The 18,200-nt window shown below is 51.2% G+C and overlaps 4 protein-coding genes across 4 annotated transcripts; 2 read left to right on the top strand and 2 right to left on the bottom strand.

Moving 5' to 3' along the window:
* Positions 1 to 782: 782 nt before the first annotated feature.
* K441DRAFT_671290 (MFS general substrate transporter) lies at positions 783 to 2,329 on the bottom strand. The gene is made up of 2 exons (XM_067650409.1): positions 1,798 to 2,329; positions 783 to 1,714 (listed from the first exon to the last, which is right to left on the bottom strand). Exons 1-2 carry the CDS (start codon positions 2,281 to 2,283, stop codon positions 1,007 to 1,009), a joined length of 1,194 nt encoding a protein of 397 aa, XP_067496583.1. The 5' UTR covers positions 2,284 to 2,329; the 3' UTR covers positions 783 to 1,006.
* Positions 2,330 to 2,997: 668 nt separating this feature from the next.
* Positions 2,998 to 4,064, top strand: K441DRAFT_671287 (uncharacterized protein). Its single transcript, XM_067650408.1, has one exon. The coding sequence runs from the start codon at positions 3,280 to 3,282 to the stop codon at positions 3,565 to 3,567; it is 288 nt and encodes a 95-aa protein (XP_067496582.1). The 5' UTR covers positions 2,998 to 3,279; the 3' UTR covers positions 3,568 to 4,064.
* Positions 4,065 to 4,513: 449 nt separating this feature from the next.
* On the bottom strand, positions 4,514 to 6,858 carry K441DRAFT_671284 (cytochrome P450). The gene is made up of 11 exons (XM_067650407.1): positions 6,615 to 6,858; positions 6,394 to 6,563; positions 6,271 to 6,343; positions 6,162 to 6,208; positions 5,857 to 6,095; positions 5,626 to 5,797; positions 5,530 to 5,571; positions 5,345 to 5,436; positions 5,193 to 5,287; positions 4,988 to 5,089; positions 4,514 to 4,905 (listed from the first exon to the last, which is right to left on the bottom strand). The coding sequence occupies exons 1-11, from the start codon at positions 6,796 to 6,798 to the stop codon at positions 4,586 to 4,588; spliced, it is 1,536 nt and encodes a 511-aa protein (XP_067496581.1). The 5' UTR covers positions 6,799 to 6,858; the 3' UTR covers positions 4,514 to 4,585.
* A 1,402-nt stretch (positions 6,859 to 8,260) lies between these two features.
* pks7 (polyketide synthase) lies at positions 8,261 to 16,526 on the top strand (the record flags this gene model as incomplete). The annotated part of the gene is made up of 15 exons (XM_067645015.1): positions 8,261 to 8,907; positions 8,957 to 9,470; positions 9,525 to 9,648; positions 9,707 to 9,819; positions 9,871 to 10,312; positions 10,371 to 10,820; positions 10,888 to 13,034; positions 13,084 to 13,180; positions 13,236 to 13,261; positions 13,318 to 14,175; positions 14,227 to 14,511; positions 14,564 to 14,638; positions 14,684 to 15,024; positions 15,081 to 15,558; positions 15,612 to 16,526. 15 exons carry the CDS (start codon positions 8,261 to 8,263, stop codon positions 16,524 to 16,526), a joined length of 7,512 nt encoding a protein of 2,503 aa, XP_067496580.1.
* Between the last annotated feature and the right edge of the window lie 1,674 nt (positions 16,527 to 18,200).

Genomic DNA, 18,200 nt, shown 5'->3' with positions numbered 1-18,200 from the left:
CCCTTATCGATAGCACGCGGACGAGACACCCCCCGCAAGCCATCCGCGCCTATGCCTCCCCTTCTTCCCTGCCAAATTACACCCAAATTGAAAATTTCCAGCATAAACCAGCATGCCCCCTCCTAAATTTAGTTCTCGCGAAGCCGAAGCCTCCATATAAAAAGCTATACAAGACGTTGAATCGGGCGTTCAACCGTTAATTTGTAGAGCCTCCAACGTTCGCTTGTTACCTCCCTCTACCGTTGCATATCGCCTTGCTGGGCGTCTCCTGCGAGGCACGAAGTAGACAGGGGGTCTAATTGGTGGAACAATGAGATACATTAATATATCCCGAAGAACAACAAGACGAATCCTTCAGAAAGAGGCTAAAATTCTTCTTATAAAGCAGGCCTCTTAAAATATTAATTTTTAGGTTAATAAAAAGCCGCAGAAAGTAGGGTGCGGCGTTGAAGGGCGGCGTGCGGCGCGGCGTGCGGCGAGGCGTGCGGCGAGGCGTGCGGCGAGGAGTGCGGCGTTCGGTGGTAAAACATGTTAACGGTAATTAGTAATGGTCCCACAGCGCTGGGTCACTAGGGCACGCATTGATTCTATGGTCTGAGCTTGCTGAGGTAAAATCATCATCATCATCATCAAGTTCCGGGCAATAGCTGTTCCGAGCCGATGTTTAGAATCGCCGCATCCCTTGCATCTGCTGCTCTGTTAGAACAGGCGCCCCGCAGCGCTAAATTTGGAATTACCATATGCCATAAAGAATAGACAACGTCGTTGGAAAAAAGAATAGCCGCAGTCTTTCTCCGCGATGATAAACAGCGTTTTGAGGGCTTCTGGCCAACGAAATCTCCGAGCCAGGGCAAGTTCAGCATCTAGCCCCCTGGCCTTAGCTGACAAAGCAACGTAACAGGGATGCCCCGCTCTTTCATAACCGTCACCCCGCCTCGCTGAGTACAGTTTACAACACTGTATACAGGCCCTACGTAAGTCGATAACATGCCTCCTCCGCTCCGTCCTAGTTCGAACCCTCACCCCCCCTCTGCAGTACATGCTCAGAGTCTAGTTCCCTATCCATCGACGCATGTCCAATAAACACGCTTGCCAACCCCCCCAGCGCCGCCACCCCCGTCAGCACCTCGAATACATTCCTAAAGCTTTCCGCATACGCCTCCTCGTACCCCCTTCTCTCCGCCGATCCCACCGGCAGCGCTTTTAACACTGCAATAAACCCCTCCGCATTCCGCGCGACAGACTCGGGGTTAGGCAGGTGCATGGGAGAGGTGGTGAGGTAGTGCAGCAGGCGGTTCTGGAAGACGGTCCCGCCAACCGCGACCCCGATACACATCCCAAATGTGCGGAGGAAGGTGTACATCGCCGCCGCGTACGCCACATCCTTCGTATCCGCGAGCGCCTGCACGCAGAAATTCAGCGACATGAGCACCAAGCCATGTCCTAAGCCAACCGGCACAAACAGCAGCGCCCAGCCATAGGTAGGTGTGGAAGTGGAGAGCAGGATCAGCAGGGCGGTGGCGACGAGGGTGACGGCCCAGCCGGACCAGATGGCCCAAGTGTAGCGGCCGAGCCGCGTCATGAGGGCGCCGACCAGGACGGAGGTGGGCAGGAGGGCGCCCGTGATGGGCGTGAGACCGACGCCGGTGAGGGTGGGTGACAGGGAGCGCACGGAGAGAAGGTAGATGGGGAGGTAGTAGAGCTCGCAGAACATCTGGAGATTTTATTTACGCAGGTAAGCGAAGGAAGGAGAAGGAAAGGAACGTAAAGGAGGAGAAGAGAAAAGGGATGACTAACTAGCAGGCCCTGCAGGATTGCGCAGACATACGCTGCGATGGCGTAGTGGTTTTTGAACAACCACAGCCGGATAAAGGGGTTGCGCGCGCCGTACCGCTCCCAGCACAGTGTTCCGATTATGCCTCCGACACCGAGCACGATCGGCACTAGCGTTCGCCAGCTGTCCCACGCGTACTGCGCCCCGCCCCAGGTCGTGCCGATTAGGAAGCTGCACGTGCTCGCGATGAACAGCGCACCCCCGGTCCAGTCGACGTAGAGGAGGCGTTCCTTGAGGCTTGCGCGTTCGGCGTGCAGGCGCACGACTAGCGGTACCATTACGAGTCCGATGCCGCAAAAGGGGAAGTTGATGTAGAAGACCCAGCGCCAGGTGCTGTGTTCTGCGAAGAGGCCGCCGATTAAGGGCCCGGTGATGGTTCCGAGCGCCCAGGCCATTTGGATGATGCCGTTGTAGGTGGGCCGTTGGCGGAGCGGGACAATGTCTGTCATAATAACGAGGCATAGGGATAGAGTGCCGCCTCCTCCAATTCCTTGGACAGAACGACCAGCGAGAAGCTGGGTGAAGTTTTGGGCGAGGCAGCATACGAGCGTGCCAATTGTAAATAGCAGGACGGATGAGAACAGGAGCTGGCGGCGACCAAAAACATCGGACAATGCAACAATGAAAGGCTGGAAAATGGCACAGGTGAGGAGGTAGGAAGTGCCAGCCCAGAACGTGTCAGTTGCGTTTCCGTCCATGGCGTTCGCAATAGTCTTTGCATGTTAGTTTGTGATTAGTCACGGCCTGAGGGCGAAACATACGGGGAGAACGGGGACGAGAATCGTGGCATCAAGAGCTACCACCAAAGACACAATAGCCAGGCAGATCAGAATCAACCACTCTCCTGGCCCTGGCTTCCACTCCGTCTTTGGGGTCTCAGGACTCGGGTCGGTGCGCTCCTCTGAGGGAACATCTCGGATGCTACCACCCTCCCTCTTGTTATCCTCAGACTGTACGTCAGTCATCCTGAGTGGGCGTCTCTAGATCAGAACCCGAATGAAATCGAGCTTTAATCAGGCTGAAGGCACTTGGAAGAGAAGTTGTGGACGAGAAAGTCGAGCAGTAAGGAGCCTAAGGCAATAACGAAGGAGGCTGTGTGTTCGTTGGCCGAACGAGAAGAGGCCGACACAGAATGCACAGAATCCTATCGCCCAACGTTTTCTCTCAAAGGGTAACAGTCAGACAGTAATTGCCTCTACACCCTCTTGTCAATTCCGGTTGTTAGCGCAGCCATGTCTGCACGGCCTTCTTATAGGGGAAGTTTTGGTATTTTTGCTGTTTAAGGGAAAGTAAGGCCGTGCAGATGTGGTTGCGCTAACAACCGGAATTGACAGGAGGGTGTATTTACCCTGATGCACTTCCCACGATTGGCTTTCAAATACCTGGTGGTACAGTTCCGTTCCTACGGACGTTGATAAGGGCCAAGAGCGGAGGATTATCCGTTTATGATGCAAGAGAAAAATGGGATTCGGCGTTGCATTTTCCATTCCTGCGGCTTCCTCGCGTGGGCCGTACGTTCGTGCATGCAGGCGCAAGTGTGGGCATCGTCGGATGCGAAGGACCAGGATGCAGCCCTGACTCGCCGGAGGCAGATCGAGGGTGCGTGTTGGTGGCGCAGGAATGTCGGCTGTGGCGGATTCGGCAAGACGCCTGCAGGCGGGAGGCTGAACGGTGGTCCAGTCGAACGTGTCGCTGCACCGCGGCGAATTAGCAGCGGGCTATCCCATACGTAGCGGTCAGCCCCGGTATAGCCTGCTCCACCCCCTTTAGCGAGAACGGCGAGAGATCCAAATTCGGTACGCGCATCCAATCTCGCTCGACTGCCACCAACGGTGCATAGTAATCATAGCGAAACTATGTGCTTGGCTGTAAGAACCTTGCTTCTACCGGACTTGAAGCTTCGTCGAGTTCGTTGAGAGGCAGGATTCTCACCGGTCAATCAAGTCGCGCGCGTTTTGAAGAAGGGTGCATGTTGAGGGCAAATTGATGATAGTAGTTAAGGATTCGTCCGTCGTTAATACAACCCATTGCTATACCAATTGGACTCCCTATCTATATCTCACTTCACAATGCGTTTTAATATACTTCTATAGCCTTCCCTTCCCACGCTGCTTTACGTCTACGCATATCGATAAGGGTTTGGCCAATTACAGGCTCTCGTTCGACTAAGAGCTTGGCGGTAGTACTAATGTTCGTGGGCTTGGCGCCGAGCTGTGGACGCCAGCGTGGGAAGGGATAGCTAGGGCATAAGCCCTAGTTATAAGCTGACGGAAGACTATTGTTAGTCAAGTAAGATATAAGCTAGGGAAGTCCTTACCCACCATCTTAGAGCGATGGCGTTGGCGGGTGTAGTAGATGCAGTGGGGCTGCAGAAGTTTTCTGCCATTAGAATATTTGGGGCGGTTAACGGGCGGTATGTCTCAGGTCCCTGGTGGATTGCGCCAAACGCGGCCTCTTGGCCCGTGACAGATGCTGCAATAAATATCGATCACGCACGGTCCTTATCTCAGGCAACGCTGGGCAATTTTTGCAATCTCGAGGAAGGCTGATGCCGGCATGCAGCCACAATCGGATCGTGAGCGTACTGGTCTCGGCATGCGTCTTTGCTCCACGTATTCGCCCGGTCCGGGCAGCTCTCGGCGTTAACAGATAGATCATATCGATTCTTGCTACGCGGCTCCTTCCACTACTCCCTCCAACCGAAGCGCTGAACCCCCTCACCACCCCCGAGCGCCACTCACTCCTCCCCCCCTACTTTACAAACCTCAGCATAATCGCCTCTGCCGGCTTCGTATTCAGGGCAATCCGAATCTTCACCTCCGTCCCCTTCCCCCCCTCTCCCCCATCCTCACTTACCAGCGTCACCCCTTTAAACTCCTGAAACAGCCGACACAGTATATACTCCACCTGCATGACAGCGAAGTTCTTCCCCAGGCAGATCCGCGGTCCGTGGTTGAACGGCAGATACGCCCAGATGGCCGGCTTCCACGATTCCCAGCGCCGCGGGTTGAAGGTGTCGGCGTCGGGGCCGACGAGGTCGGCGCGGCGTTGGAGGGATGCGTTGGCCATAACTTTTCAATCCAATGCACGTCAGTTCGGCGGGTGGATGTAGCTGGCGGATTGGTGGGAAGGGGGAGGAGGGGATCTGCTTACTAACGTGTGTGCCCTTCAGGATGCCGACGGGGTCTTTCCCTTCCGGCCCGCTGCCGGTGGGGAGGGAAGTGTCTTTCAGTGCTGTGCGGATATTGAAGCCGACTGTCTCATTCGTATATATCAGTCTCTTTCCTGTCATCAAAGCTTAAACTTAAGGTTGAAGCAGGGGCCTAGAGCGAGCTTAGAAAAGCGAAAGCCGACTCACGCGGAGAGTGCAGACGAAGCGTTTCTTGCACGATGTTGTGCAGGTAGGGCATATTTTTCAAATTGTGGGGTTCTGGCGGATTCGACATTCCGACCCTGGATGCGTAAGCGGCTTCTTCCTGTCTGAGCTGTGTGGGTGAGTGAGATACGAACGTTGATTCGATCTCCTTTCGGAGTGTTTCGACCATGTCTGGGTTTCGGGCGAGCTGGTACAGCGCCCATGTTATGGCGATTGAGGCGGGGTCCTACCGAAAAGATCAGTACAGTATCGGCAGATAGATTTTTTCCTTTCCAAACAATGCAAAAGGCGAAGGCGGAAGAGTAGTGATTGCACTGACCTTTCCACCAAGGAGAATCGCCATAAGTTGATCCTTGATTAGCTACTCGAAGGTTAGTTGGTGCACCTACAGCGGGCGCGATTCTGAAAAATATACTTTGCGGCTCGTTCCCCGAACAACCATCGATCCAAGCAGCGTCTGCTCTTTCCTCGCCTTTTCAGTGGGATCCTTAGTCGTATCTGAGGATGCGGTATCGATCAAGTCGTTCAGATAATCATCAACTACTTTTGAAGCAGCTTTGTTCCCCGGTAGCAGTGCTCCGAGGTCTCTGTTCAGTTCAATATGAGCAACAGGTCGCCTTGGCTTGTAACATAGGGAAGCTCGTACCCTAGCAGAAGCTTCTGCGTATTTGCGTTATACATCTTCTCCACCGACTCTCTAATAGGCTGTTCCTCTGTCAAAAGAGTTCCCGCAGAAGTCCCAAAGAACACATCAGAAACCACGTCAAGGGAGAAGCGGTCGATTTCGTTGAGACAGTCATGCGGCTGGCCATCCGAAATATTTCGGATGAGGTGCTGGGCGTGTTTTTCAGTGATGGCATAGTCGGTAGGTCTGAATTTTGCAGTCTATTGAACAGTAAGGAATGCTCGACTAAGCTTCGAGGGACGGGGAACCGGAGACGCTTAACGTACGTGCTCGCGAAGGTAGTCTTTGTTCGTGTGCCATACTTCTCCATCGGCTGCATTTACGAAATCTTAGCCGATGCTTTTAAGACCCTTTTCAACGGTGTCCAGGACTTACTTGCAAACACGGAATCGAGCATCAAGTCCCGCCATATCTCGTGGAAAGTTTCGCCTTTCCCAAAACTGGAGAACTATAGCTAAATTAGCACACTATAAGTGCAGGGGCTTACAAGCGGCCTGCCTTTGTGGACAAGATGGCTTTAATGTTGTTAGGATCGTCCGTCATAACAATGCTAATTCCCAGCATGCTGAGCTCCACAGTACGACCGGGTACGTTAAGAATTTCCCTGCCCCATTCGAAGAACTGATCGGCATGTATGCGCTTGACAGCTGTTATGAGAACGTCCAAACCTGATAGAGGTGTTAGTATGGTGATGGTTATGATGTGTGTATATCGCATACCAAGGGGGAGCTGCGAAGGTACTGATGGAGCTCTTTCACCAAGCTTGGAGAGCCTTTGGCGTCTTTGATGCGACCTGAATAGTAGAGCAAAGAGAAGATAAAAGACCATGGCGCCGATAAATATCGGAGACATAGTTTTCACACGATCGACGATAGATCGTCTATCCTCTGCGATCAAGCCCATATTGAAGATTATTTTTCTTGACAACAGTTGGTCGTTCCTGATAGACAGATGGAGTCTTTCTTGCAAAGTCCCTAGGGAACTGCCTGGAGCGGCTGCAAGGTTTGCCGACCACGGAATATCCACTGAATTACTGAGTCCGTAATCCTTGGCATTTCATAGGTTGGGCCAAGATGCCCAGCTATTTAGTTAATGAATGCCTGACTCGTCAGACACTTCCCATTTTAGACGTGCACCAACGTGGGCTCGGCCCGCATGCTGCATGCAGGTGGTAAGCGCGTCGGCATCTGCAATTGGGGTTAGCCGAGAAGACACGGTTAACGTCGAAAAAGATCCAATGTCAGGGGTGACACGTCGGAGCAGTTCCACAACTGTCATCTAAGCGAGCTGTTCTCCGATCCGTTATTAAAATCACATGTCCTAGGATATTGATCCTAATCAGCCTTTCGCTGATTAAAACGTTGCTGTAGCATGCAGGGCACCTTCAGAACCGGGTAATTGGGCGCGACTCGACTTACTCTTCTCATGGCGATTATGCACGCATTGGGTCGGCGAAGCTGCTTCTTCCGGCAGATGCTACGACACATCCTACCGCCTTTAGGAGTATAGCGTTCATACCGGGAAATGATGTGTAGATACCTAGCGAAAGGCGAGGACTTAAGCCCGAAGGGGGAAGCTGGCTATTCTTTGAACACTGTTCAGCGCTGCATATCGCATATATGCTAGCTACACTCTATCATTTAAACCACGGAGTGGGATCAAGTCAAGTGCGGGCAGAGTTCTGACCTGGCTGCCGATTGTGGGCCCCGGGATGTACCAGCGTAACCTATACGCTAACCGTACCGTCTAGTGGGGACTACCTGGAGCCGCCGACTACAATGATGCATGATCCTCTTTAGGGCCTTAGGATTTACCTCACCTCAACTAGTAGAAAACCCGTTAATAGCCTATCCCCCAGGACGGACTCCACTCGAGTAGCTTAGCCAATATCTTGGGTTCTATTTTAGCAATTCTACCCAGGAGGACGGATAGGGTATAGGGGTTAGCCTTACGGCTTACCAGACAACTATTATTGGAAAATGCAGCTCAAGCACAGCAGATGTCCAACTGAGCAGGGACTAGCCGCAGTTAATTCCAGGCGGAGATTTGTCATATTTGCCAAATGCTGCCATGGCTTGTTATCTATTCTTCGAGGGGGAGGGCTGGGATTTGCCGATTATCAACACCGGGATAACGAGTTTGCAGTGTTGGTTCCGCATTTACTGTACTCCTTGGAGATATAAATATGTGTCATGTCCCTGAAAACTCCAGTACACAGAGTGGGAAGCATCGTTGTGCAGACCTGTCAGTTATTCTTGTGATATTGTCTTTTGCGACCTGGCGTCTCAGCATGCCTTTTGTTACGTTTGACTCCGGTAACGGCGATGGGTTGAGTAATGGACATCCCAACAATACGAATGGTTACATGAATGGCGTTGAGAATGCGTTGGACACCGAAGACCGCGATGCAATCTCGAACAACGCGCACAGCTACATTGGTAATGGACTGTCACATCGGCACACATCCAATGGCATCCACAGTCTCTCCAATGGCCGAGGGGTGGAAAGTCAGAACATTGCAGCTACACCTGTCGCCATTGTGGGTATGGCATTGAGACTTCCGGGCGCCGTTAATTCCACCGACGATCTCTGGGATCTCTTAATCAACAAGAAAGATGGTCGTTGTCGAATCCCAGGTAATCGCTATAACATTGACGCCTTTCATAGCCCCACTCGTAAGCCTGGCACAGTTAGCATGCAGCACGGTTACTTCTTGCAGGACGACTTAGAGCATCTGGACGCAGCATTTTTCTCGATGAACAAGGCTGAAGTCGCAAAGCTCGACCCACAGCAAAGGCTTCTGTTAGAAGTCGTGTGGGAATGCATGGAGAACGGCGGCCAGACCGGATGGCGTGGGAGAGACATCGGCTGCTACGTTGGCGTCTTTGGAGAAGATTGGTTGGACCTTTCAAACAAGGATACTCAGCATCTCGGCATGTATCGCATTACTGGCTCTGGGGACTTCGCGATCGCTAACAGAGTCTCTTACGAATATGACCTGAAGGGTCCAAGGTCAGTCTAGAATATTGAGCCAGCGATCAAGGGCTAACAGAGATTTAAGCATGACTATCCGAACAGGCTGTTCGTCAGCTTTGGTGGGATTGCACGAGGCTTGCCAGGCACTGTATAGCGGCGAGTGCTCATCAGCGGTTGTTGCCGGAACCAACCTAATCATCACCCCGACGATGACCATTGCCATGACAGAGCAGGGTGTACTTTCGCCCACAGGGTCATGCAAGACGTTTGATGCCGCAGCCGACGGCTACGCACGGGGTGAAGCCATCAACGCAATCTACATCAAGAAGCTGGACGACGCTTTGCGGGACGGTGATCCCATCCGCGCTGTCATTCGGTCTACTTCGACAAACTGCGATGGCAAAACCCCCGGCATTGCGTATCCAAGCTCGGAGAGCCATGAACAGATGATCCGCAGAGCTTATAGGGTAGCGGGAATCCGTGACATCTCGCAGACAGGTTTTGTCGAGTGTCACGGGACTGGCACTGCAGTTGGTGATCCCCTAGAAACTGCAGCGATTGCCAACGTTTTCGAGGGCAGGGGAGCGTTCATCGGATCAGTAAGCACCATGCATGCTTCTCTTTTGCCATTTCCCCACTGACGGACGAATCAGGTGAAACCAAACGTCGGTCATTCAGAGGGTGCTTCTGGCATAACAAGCCTTATCAAAGCTGTCCTGGCTCTCGAACACGGCATGATACCGCCAAATATCAACTTCTCAGTTCCGAATCCTAAGAGTAAGAAACGCGCTGTGGACATTATAATTTGATCGAGGAATAACGAATTGAATTTTAGTTCCTTTTAAGAAAGCGAAGCTGAAAGTACCTTTGGAGCCTACCCCCTGGCCAGAGGACCGCTGCGAAAGAGCTAGCGTTAACTCCTTTGGCATTGGCGGCGCAAATGCACATGTAAGATCCTGCCCCATATCAAGGCTTGGGCATGCTTGCTGAAGCTCTCAGGTGATTATTGATTCTGCTTCCTCTTTCCGCACGGAACGCAATCGTCAAAGATTATCAACCGCACAGACCGATCCACGACTCCTCCTGTTTTCTGCAAACAACGCAGATTCCTTGCGGAGAAGAGTTGTTGGTGTCCAGCAGTATGTTGAGTCTCGACCGACGGCGCTCAACGATATAGCCTATACTCTCGGGCTTCGACGAGAGCATCTGACACACAGGGCATTCAGCATCGCGAGCGAGAATGTGCCGCTGGAGATATCCAACTTCCAGAAATCGCGCCTTACGCCGCCCCCCCTAAACTTTGTCTTTACCGGCCAGGGGGCCCAATGGTCTGGAATGGGCAAGGAGCTGATTGCAACGTTCGAGAGCTTTCGCAGCGATATCAGGAAGATGGACAGGGTCCTGCAGGCGTTGGAACATCCACCTTCTTGGAGCATAGAAGGTATGTAGCTCTCTCTTGTCTCTTACATGGTTTGGTTCGCCTCTCATACTGGGTCTAGAGGAACTCTCGAAAGTCGGAAATGCTGCTCGCATCGACAAGGCCGAGTTTTCGCAGCCGCTCTGCACAGCGGCCCAGATCGGACTGGTGAACCTGCTCAACCAATGGGATATTCGCCCAGCCACAGTGGTAGGACATTCGAGTGGCGAGATCGCCGCAGCCTACGCTGCCAAGGCCATTACTACTGAAGCAGCCATTATCATTGCTTACTACCGCGGCCAAGTGACCAAGCTGCAGATGCGCGCTGGTGGCATGGCAGCTGTTGGCTTAGGTCGGGAGAAAGTGACACCCTACTTGGTGGACGGTGTGACCATTGCGTGCGAGAATAGTCCTCAGAGCATCACTCTATCTGGCGATGTAGAAAAGCTTGACAATCTTCTTGAAAGGGTCAGGACGGAGCAGCCTGATACATTTTGCAGGAGGCTCCGCGTAGAGATGGCGTATCATTCTCGTGAGTCGCTCGTGTTGTTTAATTGTAGGTTGCTGCCCATATGAGCGTCGAGCTAATAGCCTCGCAGACCACATGAAGGAGATTGGAGAAGCATATGAAGTCTTGCTAGTCCCTCACGTTACTAGTACACAGCCTACGGTGCCATTCTACTCTAGCGTGACTGGTAAAGTCATTTCAAAGCCGGGCCAGCTAGATGCCGCATATTGGCGTCAGAACATGGAGTCACCAGTGCTCTTCTACACTGCCGCCAAAGCGATCCTCGATGGAGGAGCGCACGATAGGCTCTTCCTGGAGGTCGGACCCCACCCAGCGCTGGCTGGTCCTCTCCGGCAAATTTTCCAAGCCGCCGGTGCCAAACCTGAGCCCGTCTATGTTCCCACGCTCGCTAGAGACAAAGAGCAGGTGACATGCTTGTTGACGGCAGCTGGTCAGATGTATCAGCACGGTATTCCCATTGACTTTTCGGCCATCAATGGTCCTGGAAATGTCCTGACGGACCTTCCCTTGTACCCATGGCATCACGACACTAAGTACTGGAGCGAAAGCCGTGTCACTCGAGGCTGGAGGTTGCGCCAGTTCCCTCCTCACGAGCTCCTGGGTTCCCGCATGCTCGAATCAAGTGATCTGGAGCCCGCATGGAGGAACGTGCTCCGCCTCGAAGACATCCCCTGGATGCGGGATCACAAGATTATCGAGGACATTGTATTTCCATGTGCTGGGTACATTGCTACAGCTGGTGAAGCCATTAGTCAGATCACCGGCTCTCGCGATTACACAGTAAGACGGCTGGTCGTGAAAACGGCTTTGGTGCTGCGGGAATCGGATATGACGGAGCTCATCACTAGCTTCAAGCCGCTGAAGCTCACCGATAGTTTGGAGTCGATATGGTATGACTTCACGATATCTTCGTACAACGGAAGTGCTTGGATCAAGCATTGCGTGGGCCAAGCAAGAGCAGGACCGGACCAAGAACATTCGCCAAAGGAGGTAAAGCCTTTCGCCCGACAAGTCCAGTCTGGTCCATGGTATTTGGCCATGAAGAAGCTCGGCCTAAACTACGGGCCACAGTTCCAGAGACTGAAAGACATCTCGGCAAGCCCTACGAGTGACTTTGCTACTGCAAGCTTATACGATGAACAGGAATTGCATGAGCGCGCGTACGCTCTTCACCCAGTTACGATTGACCAAAGTTTGCAGCTGTTCACTGTGGCAATGTCTGGCGGTATACCTCGTCGGCTAGGCAAACTGGCCGTCCCGGCAACTATAGGACAGATCTACATCGGCCAGGGAAGCCCTCTAATATCCTTGGAAGTTTCAGCCCGCCCCACTACAAAAGGCACGGTGCATGGTGATGCAATTGCGACGTCAAATAACGAGGTAGTCCTTTCGCTCCAAGGAGGCACATTCGCTCCGTTCGAGACAGAGGCCAGTTCCGAGGACTCGGACACGCTTGCAGCGGCGCGGCTTGAGTGGAGGCCAGACATCGACTCTGTCTCGGCAAAGGATCTGATGCGCCCGCTGGCAAGTAAGAAGGAAAGCGCCCTCATGGTCGAAAAGCTCGGCTTATTATGCATGATCGAGACGGCCCACCAGATAGCATCACTAAATATTGCATCTCAGCATTTGAAGAAGTTCGGAGCCTGGCTTGACGCCCAAGTAGTGAGCATTGCTAAAGGAGAGCATGATATTGTTCCGGAAGCGCAAGGATGGGCGGTCGCGGACTCGCCGTCTCGATTGGCTCTCTTTAGAGACATCGCTGCTGAAGTGGATGCAACAGAGGGTGCCTCCGTAGGCAAAGTTATCCGAAGGATTCTTGAGAATTGCCAGAACATTTTCGAAGGCAAGATTGACCCAGTGGAGCTCCTGGTCCAGGATAGCGGTCTGACGAACCTCTACAAATTCTACCAAGAGATGTGGGACTGCAAAGACTTCTTTTCCTTACTTGGCCACGCGAAACCGACGCTCAGGGTACTTGAGATAGGCGCTGGAACCGGCGGGACCACTGCTGGCGTTCTTGAAGACCTCAAATCACCGGAAGGTGTGCGCATGTATTCGAAATACAGCTTTACCGACATATCCTCTGGCTTCTTCGTGGCCGCTAAGGAGAGGTTCAAAGAGTACCAAGGCATTGATTTTGCAGTACTCGACATTAGCAAGAATCCAATTGATCAAGGATTCGAGGCTGAAGGTTACGATCTAATCATCGCTTCCAATGTATGTGTCTTCAGATATTACTGGAGCGCGCTGGCTGATAGCGCAATAGGTGCTTCATGCAACTCCAGAGCTTGGCACAACCCTACGGAATGTGCGAAAACTTCTCGCTTCCGGTGGCCGTCTCTTCCTCCAAGAACTTTGCCCAGGTAGGTACTCTTGTGAAGCACATATATGGAGTAGAGAAGGCTAACAATCTACAAGCAATGCGTTGGATCAACTATATCATGGTATGTCCTCTCTAAGTAGCACAATAGTATGCGTTTGGCGACTCACTGGTCAATAGGGTGTTCTCCCTGGTTGGTGGCTTGGTAATGGCGACCAGCGTGACGACGAGCCTTATGTCTCCCCGGAGCGGTGGAACGAAGAGCTTCGGAATGCTGGATTCACTGGAGCAGACGCGGTCGTTTACGATGATGAGAAGCCGTACCAGATCAATGCCAATATCATTTCGATGGCCTTGGATACAGCCTCATTCCCAAAACAGGTTACTCTTCTGTACGGTTCCGATATCACCCCGTGGGCTCAAAATGTTGAACAGCAGTTCTTTCAAGAGGGATATGTTATCAACTGGTGCAGTCTGGAGCAGACTCCTCCGGCCAATCAAGACGTCATCTCGTTGTTGGATTTGGAGGGCCCATTCTTCGACAGCATTTCGGGAGAGAAGCTGAGTGGTTTCCAGTGCTATTTGTCTAACTCCAAATCCACGGGTACACTTTGGGTTACCAAGCGGGCGCAGGTAGAATGTGAGGACCCTCGCTACGGCTTAGTCCTAGGAATGGCTCGGACAATCAGGTCAGAGCTGTCGCTGGATTTCGCAACTTTCGAGGTAGACAGATTCGACTTGGGCTCTTGGGAAGCACTGGTCAAGCTTTATGAGAAGTTTCGAAGACGACGAAAGGAAGGCGATTTGAATCCGGACTATGAATATGCTTTGTACAATGGCATAGTGCACACCAGCAGATATCACTGGGTATCTGCAGCCGATCAGCTCTGTACCGTTCCAGAGGTCGGCGCACCAAAGAGACTGGAAATCGGGAAATACGGGCTCCTCGACTCGCTCTCCTGGGGGCAGATTGAGATGGGCGAACCGGTGCGAGATCAAGTCGAGGTTAGTATTCGCTGTGTTGGACTGAATTTCAAGGTACGTAGAGAGCCAACCCATTAGCATTCGATCATTGAAAAGGTTGTCTAGGACGTACTCGTGTCGATGGGGATTGTCGATGGGCCGAAAGATAAGCTCGGTCTGGAAGGTTCTGGCGTCGTCTGCCGAGTCGGACCGGAGGTCAAAGATTTAAGCGTGGGAGACAGGGTCTTCATCTCAGACCTTGGATGCTTCTCTACGCGAATGATGACTTCGGCAAAGTTGTGTGCGCGTATCCCAGATGGCCTTACTTTTGAAAACGCTGCCACCATGCCGTGCGTATACAGCACGGTGATCCACTCCCTGATTAACGTCGGGAGGCTGGAAAAGGGCGAGGTAAACAATTCGCTTCTTACATTCAGACATTTGACTAAGAACTGAAAAACAGACTGTCCTGATTCAGTCCGCGTGTGGTGGTGTGGGTCTAGCAGCAATACAAATCTGTCGAATGATGGGTGCAGAGGTAAGTAGTGTTGTATTTGTGGTAAATAATAGCTGATTGGAGAAGATTTATGCAACAGTAGGCAATGAGGAAAAGGCTCAATACCTTATTGATACCTTTAGAATCCCTCGAAACCGTATCTTCGATTCAAGAAGCACTTCTTTCCTGCCCAATCTCATGCGAGAGACTAATGGAAGAGGGGTGGATGTTGTCTTGAATTCCTTGTCAGGCGAGCTTCTACACGCGTCCTGGCAGTGCGTTGCAAAATTTGGCAAAATGCTTGAGATTGGGAAGCGAGACTTCATCGGTCATGGAATGTTGAGTATGGATGTCTTCGAGTCCAACCGATCTTTCTTCGGGGTGGATCTGGCGCAACTTGCCGCAGAGAAGCCGGAAGCATGTCACAGGTGAGTTCAAATGATCAGGAGCCAAACAAATAAGACCTTCTGGTGACAAGGAATAGGCTGCTTGAACAGTGCATTACATATTACCGACAAGGGGAAATTGAACCGATCCGCCCAGTCAGGGTCTTTGAGGCCAGGCGGATTGGAGAAGCTTTCAGGTATATGCAGAAGGGTCAGCACATCGGCAAGATAGTCGTGAAGATGCCGGAAGATCCTGATGAGCTGCCTATGGCCAGAGCTCAACGGAAATTTGCCTTGTCCTCAGAAGCGTCTTATCTCTTGGTAGGGGGCCTCGGAGGGCTTGGCCGTGCTGTTTCAACGTGGATGGTTGAGAACGGAGCACGACACTTGGTCTATCTTTCTCGCTCAGCGGGAAGATCCAGCGGAGACAAAGCCTTTTTCCAGGAGCTTGAGGTCCAAGGCTGCACCATCACTGCAGTGGCAGGGAGCGTGGCCAATCTGGATGATGTGGAACGGGCAGTCGCCATGTGTTCAAGGCCGATCGCCGGTGTTATCCAAATGTCTATGGTATTGAGGGTAAGAACCCTGATAAGGCTAGATATTCCCAGCAGCCCACTGACGATTCATAGGACCGGGCGGTGCTCCAGCTAACACACGAAGATTGGGATACGGCTCTTGCTTCGAAGGTTGATGGCACCTGGAATCTGCACAGAGCATTTCAAACCGCGAAGCTTGATTTCTTCGTTCTCTTCAGCTCTATATCTGGTATCGTGGGCCAATGGGGTCAAGCCAACTACGCGGCAGCCAACACTTTCTTGGACTCATTCGTGCAGCATCGCCACTACCTAGGTCTACCAGCGTCTGTCATAGATGTTGGCGTTATGGAGGATGTCGGCTACGTTAGCCAGAATCCCGCGGTTCTGGAGCAATTCCGTGCCACAGGTGCACACACGTTAGAGGAGAAAGATCTTCTTGATGCTATGCAAATGGCAATCAGTCAATCGAGACCTGCGAAGCCATCGAAGGACGGATTTTCCAATCCAAGCCATTTTACGATCGGATTGAGGTCTACTAGGCCACTCTCTGACCCTAGTAACCGAACCATTTGGAAGCGAGATATCCGCATGGCTCTCTATAGAAATCTCGAAGTAGCAGCAGATACCAGCGGGGGAACGGCTAGCGAAGGTCTAAAGGAGTTTCTCTCCTCGGCTTCGGTAGATCTAGCAATTCTAGACGACAAAGCAAGCCTTGACTTCCTTACACAGGAAATAGGCCACAGGATCTGCTCGTTCATGTTACAGCCGGAGGAGGATTTGGATGTAACGCGGTCACTCTCTGCCATGGGTGTAGACTCGTTGGTGAGTATCGAGATCCGGAACTGGTGGCGCCGGAGCTTAGGGCTGGAAATTAGCGTACTCGAAATCATGAATGCAGGGTCAGTTGCGCGGTTGGGACAGGTTGCTGTTGAGGCGCTGCGGGCTAAACACGAATCAAAGCAGACGGAGGAGAGCGAGGATACATACCTGTTGATGAAGGCGCCTTAGAATATTAGATTTCAGGATTATTTTCTATATTTCCTAGATTAGGTAGAATGAATAGGGTTTGTTAAAGAGCACGGGAGATGTAAACTTGTAAACCTCTACCTCATTCATTTACTGTACGGTAGGACTGCATCAAGACAACCCCACGCACGGCTATGTTGTGGTCTGAAGTGGACAATAATTGTCCGCGCTTGCGAGGGAGTCCGAAGCTCGGAGAGTATAGCCGAAAGCTCCGGAAGTGTTCTAATAGCCCCTTATTATATATCTTATATTTATATTCGGCTTAGACCGGCATCCGATCGATCAAGATTTGACTAAGACTCTAGCTTGACTCAAGGTGTTATCTACTGCACGTACGACCAAGGCTTTGCGTAGACAACTAATCAAGGCTTCCATGTAGACGTGCGACCGATCTGGGCTCTACATCTGTCAAGCTTCCGTATCGTTGTTCAATTAAGACTCTTCATCGTCGTATAATAAATCAAAGCTTTCGAATCTGTTGATGTTCAATTAGGCTTCCGCTTGTTATCCAATTGAGACTCTATATCGTCGTTTGATCAATTAAAGCTCTTAGCCTTTTTCGTGACGTCTTCCGTAGTTACTTCCTTCCCTTTCTAGGCTACCTTTCCTCTTAACTTCCTTGGCGTATCCTTAATTTTCTTCCGGCTTAAGAATCTTCCTTAGGATTGTCTTCTATTTCCAGTCTCTTTATTGTCGTCCTACTAGCTCTACGCTTCGCCTAAGTCGTCTTCCATTTCTTCAAAACCAGCCGGCGGCAGTACTGCGATCATTACCTCAGCAAGCTCAGACACATAGAAATCATTACCTCAGAAGCTCAGACCAATAGTATATCCACAGGTACATTTATATGGCTGAATCAGCGGCTGAGTCACGATTACGCGGGCGAGGAGGTCCGTGCATTCAGCGACTGTAGATGTTACCCCATATCCACAGTCAATTTTTAATCGCCAGCGACGCCACGCTCTTAACACCCGTCAAGCGCTATGCGTAGAGCCTGCTAAGCGCTTTCTACTTGCACTAAAATGGTAAGAATCGGCCGTGGGTTAATAAAGATATTCGCGTTTTAAGTTGCCCGCCGCCACCCTAAAGTACCCTATTAAACTTATACGGCACTAAAATAAGCCCCTAGGGGGCTATAGACGAAGGTTTTAATAGAGGACCTCTTAGTATCTTATTAGAAGTTATATATATAACTATTTTAAAGCTTTTATACCTACTTAAAGCCATTTATAAAGCTAATCTAATAAGTACTATATCTACTCCTATTATAGATTAACCTACTATATAGCCGCTTCCTTACTAACCTTCTAGACCTATATAACCTGCTTAATCTCCTTAATCTCCTTAAGCTGTAGGGAGTACTATTAAACCTCCTTTTGTTAGCTAGCCTACTATCTACTACCCTATTTAAAATCTAGCGCTACTATAAAAGAATTACCTCTTAGCCCTTTAGTCTACTTATACTAAAGGGCCTATATAAAGTTTACCGTGCGGCTTATATAGTATATAGGTAGAGACCTAAACCTAGGCTTTAGCTAGGACTATAGCTCTAGCTATAGCTACAGCAATAGCTATTATAGTAGTGGCGGTAGTAGTAATAGCGGTAATAGTAGTAGTAAAGCTATACGGAAAGAAGAGCCTATAGTACTTACCTAG

This window comes from Cenococcum geophilum, assembly GCF_001692895.1.
Source record: "Cenococcum geophilum 1.58 unplaced genomic scaffold K441scaffold_95, whole genome shotgun sequence".
NCBI classification, from domain to species: Eukaryota; Fungi; Ascomycota; class Dothideomycetes; order Gloniales; family Gloniaceae; genus Cenococcum; species Cenococcum geophilum.
The sequence above is the reverse complement of the archived record's forward strand: the minus strand, read 5'-3'. Positions and strand labels throughout refer to the sequence as shown.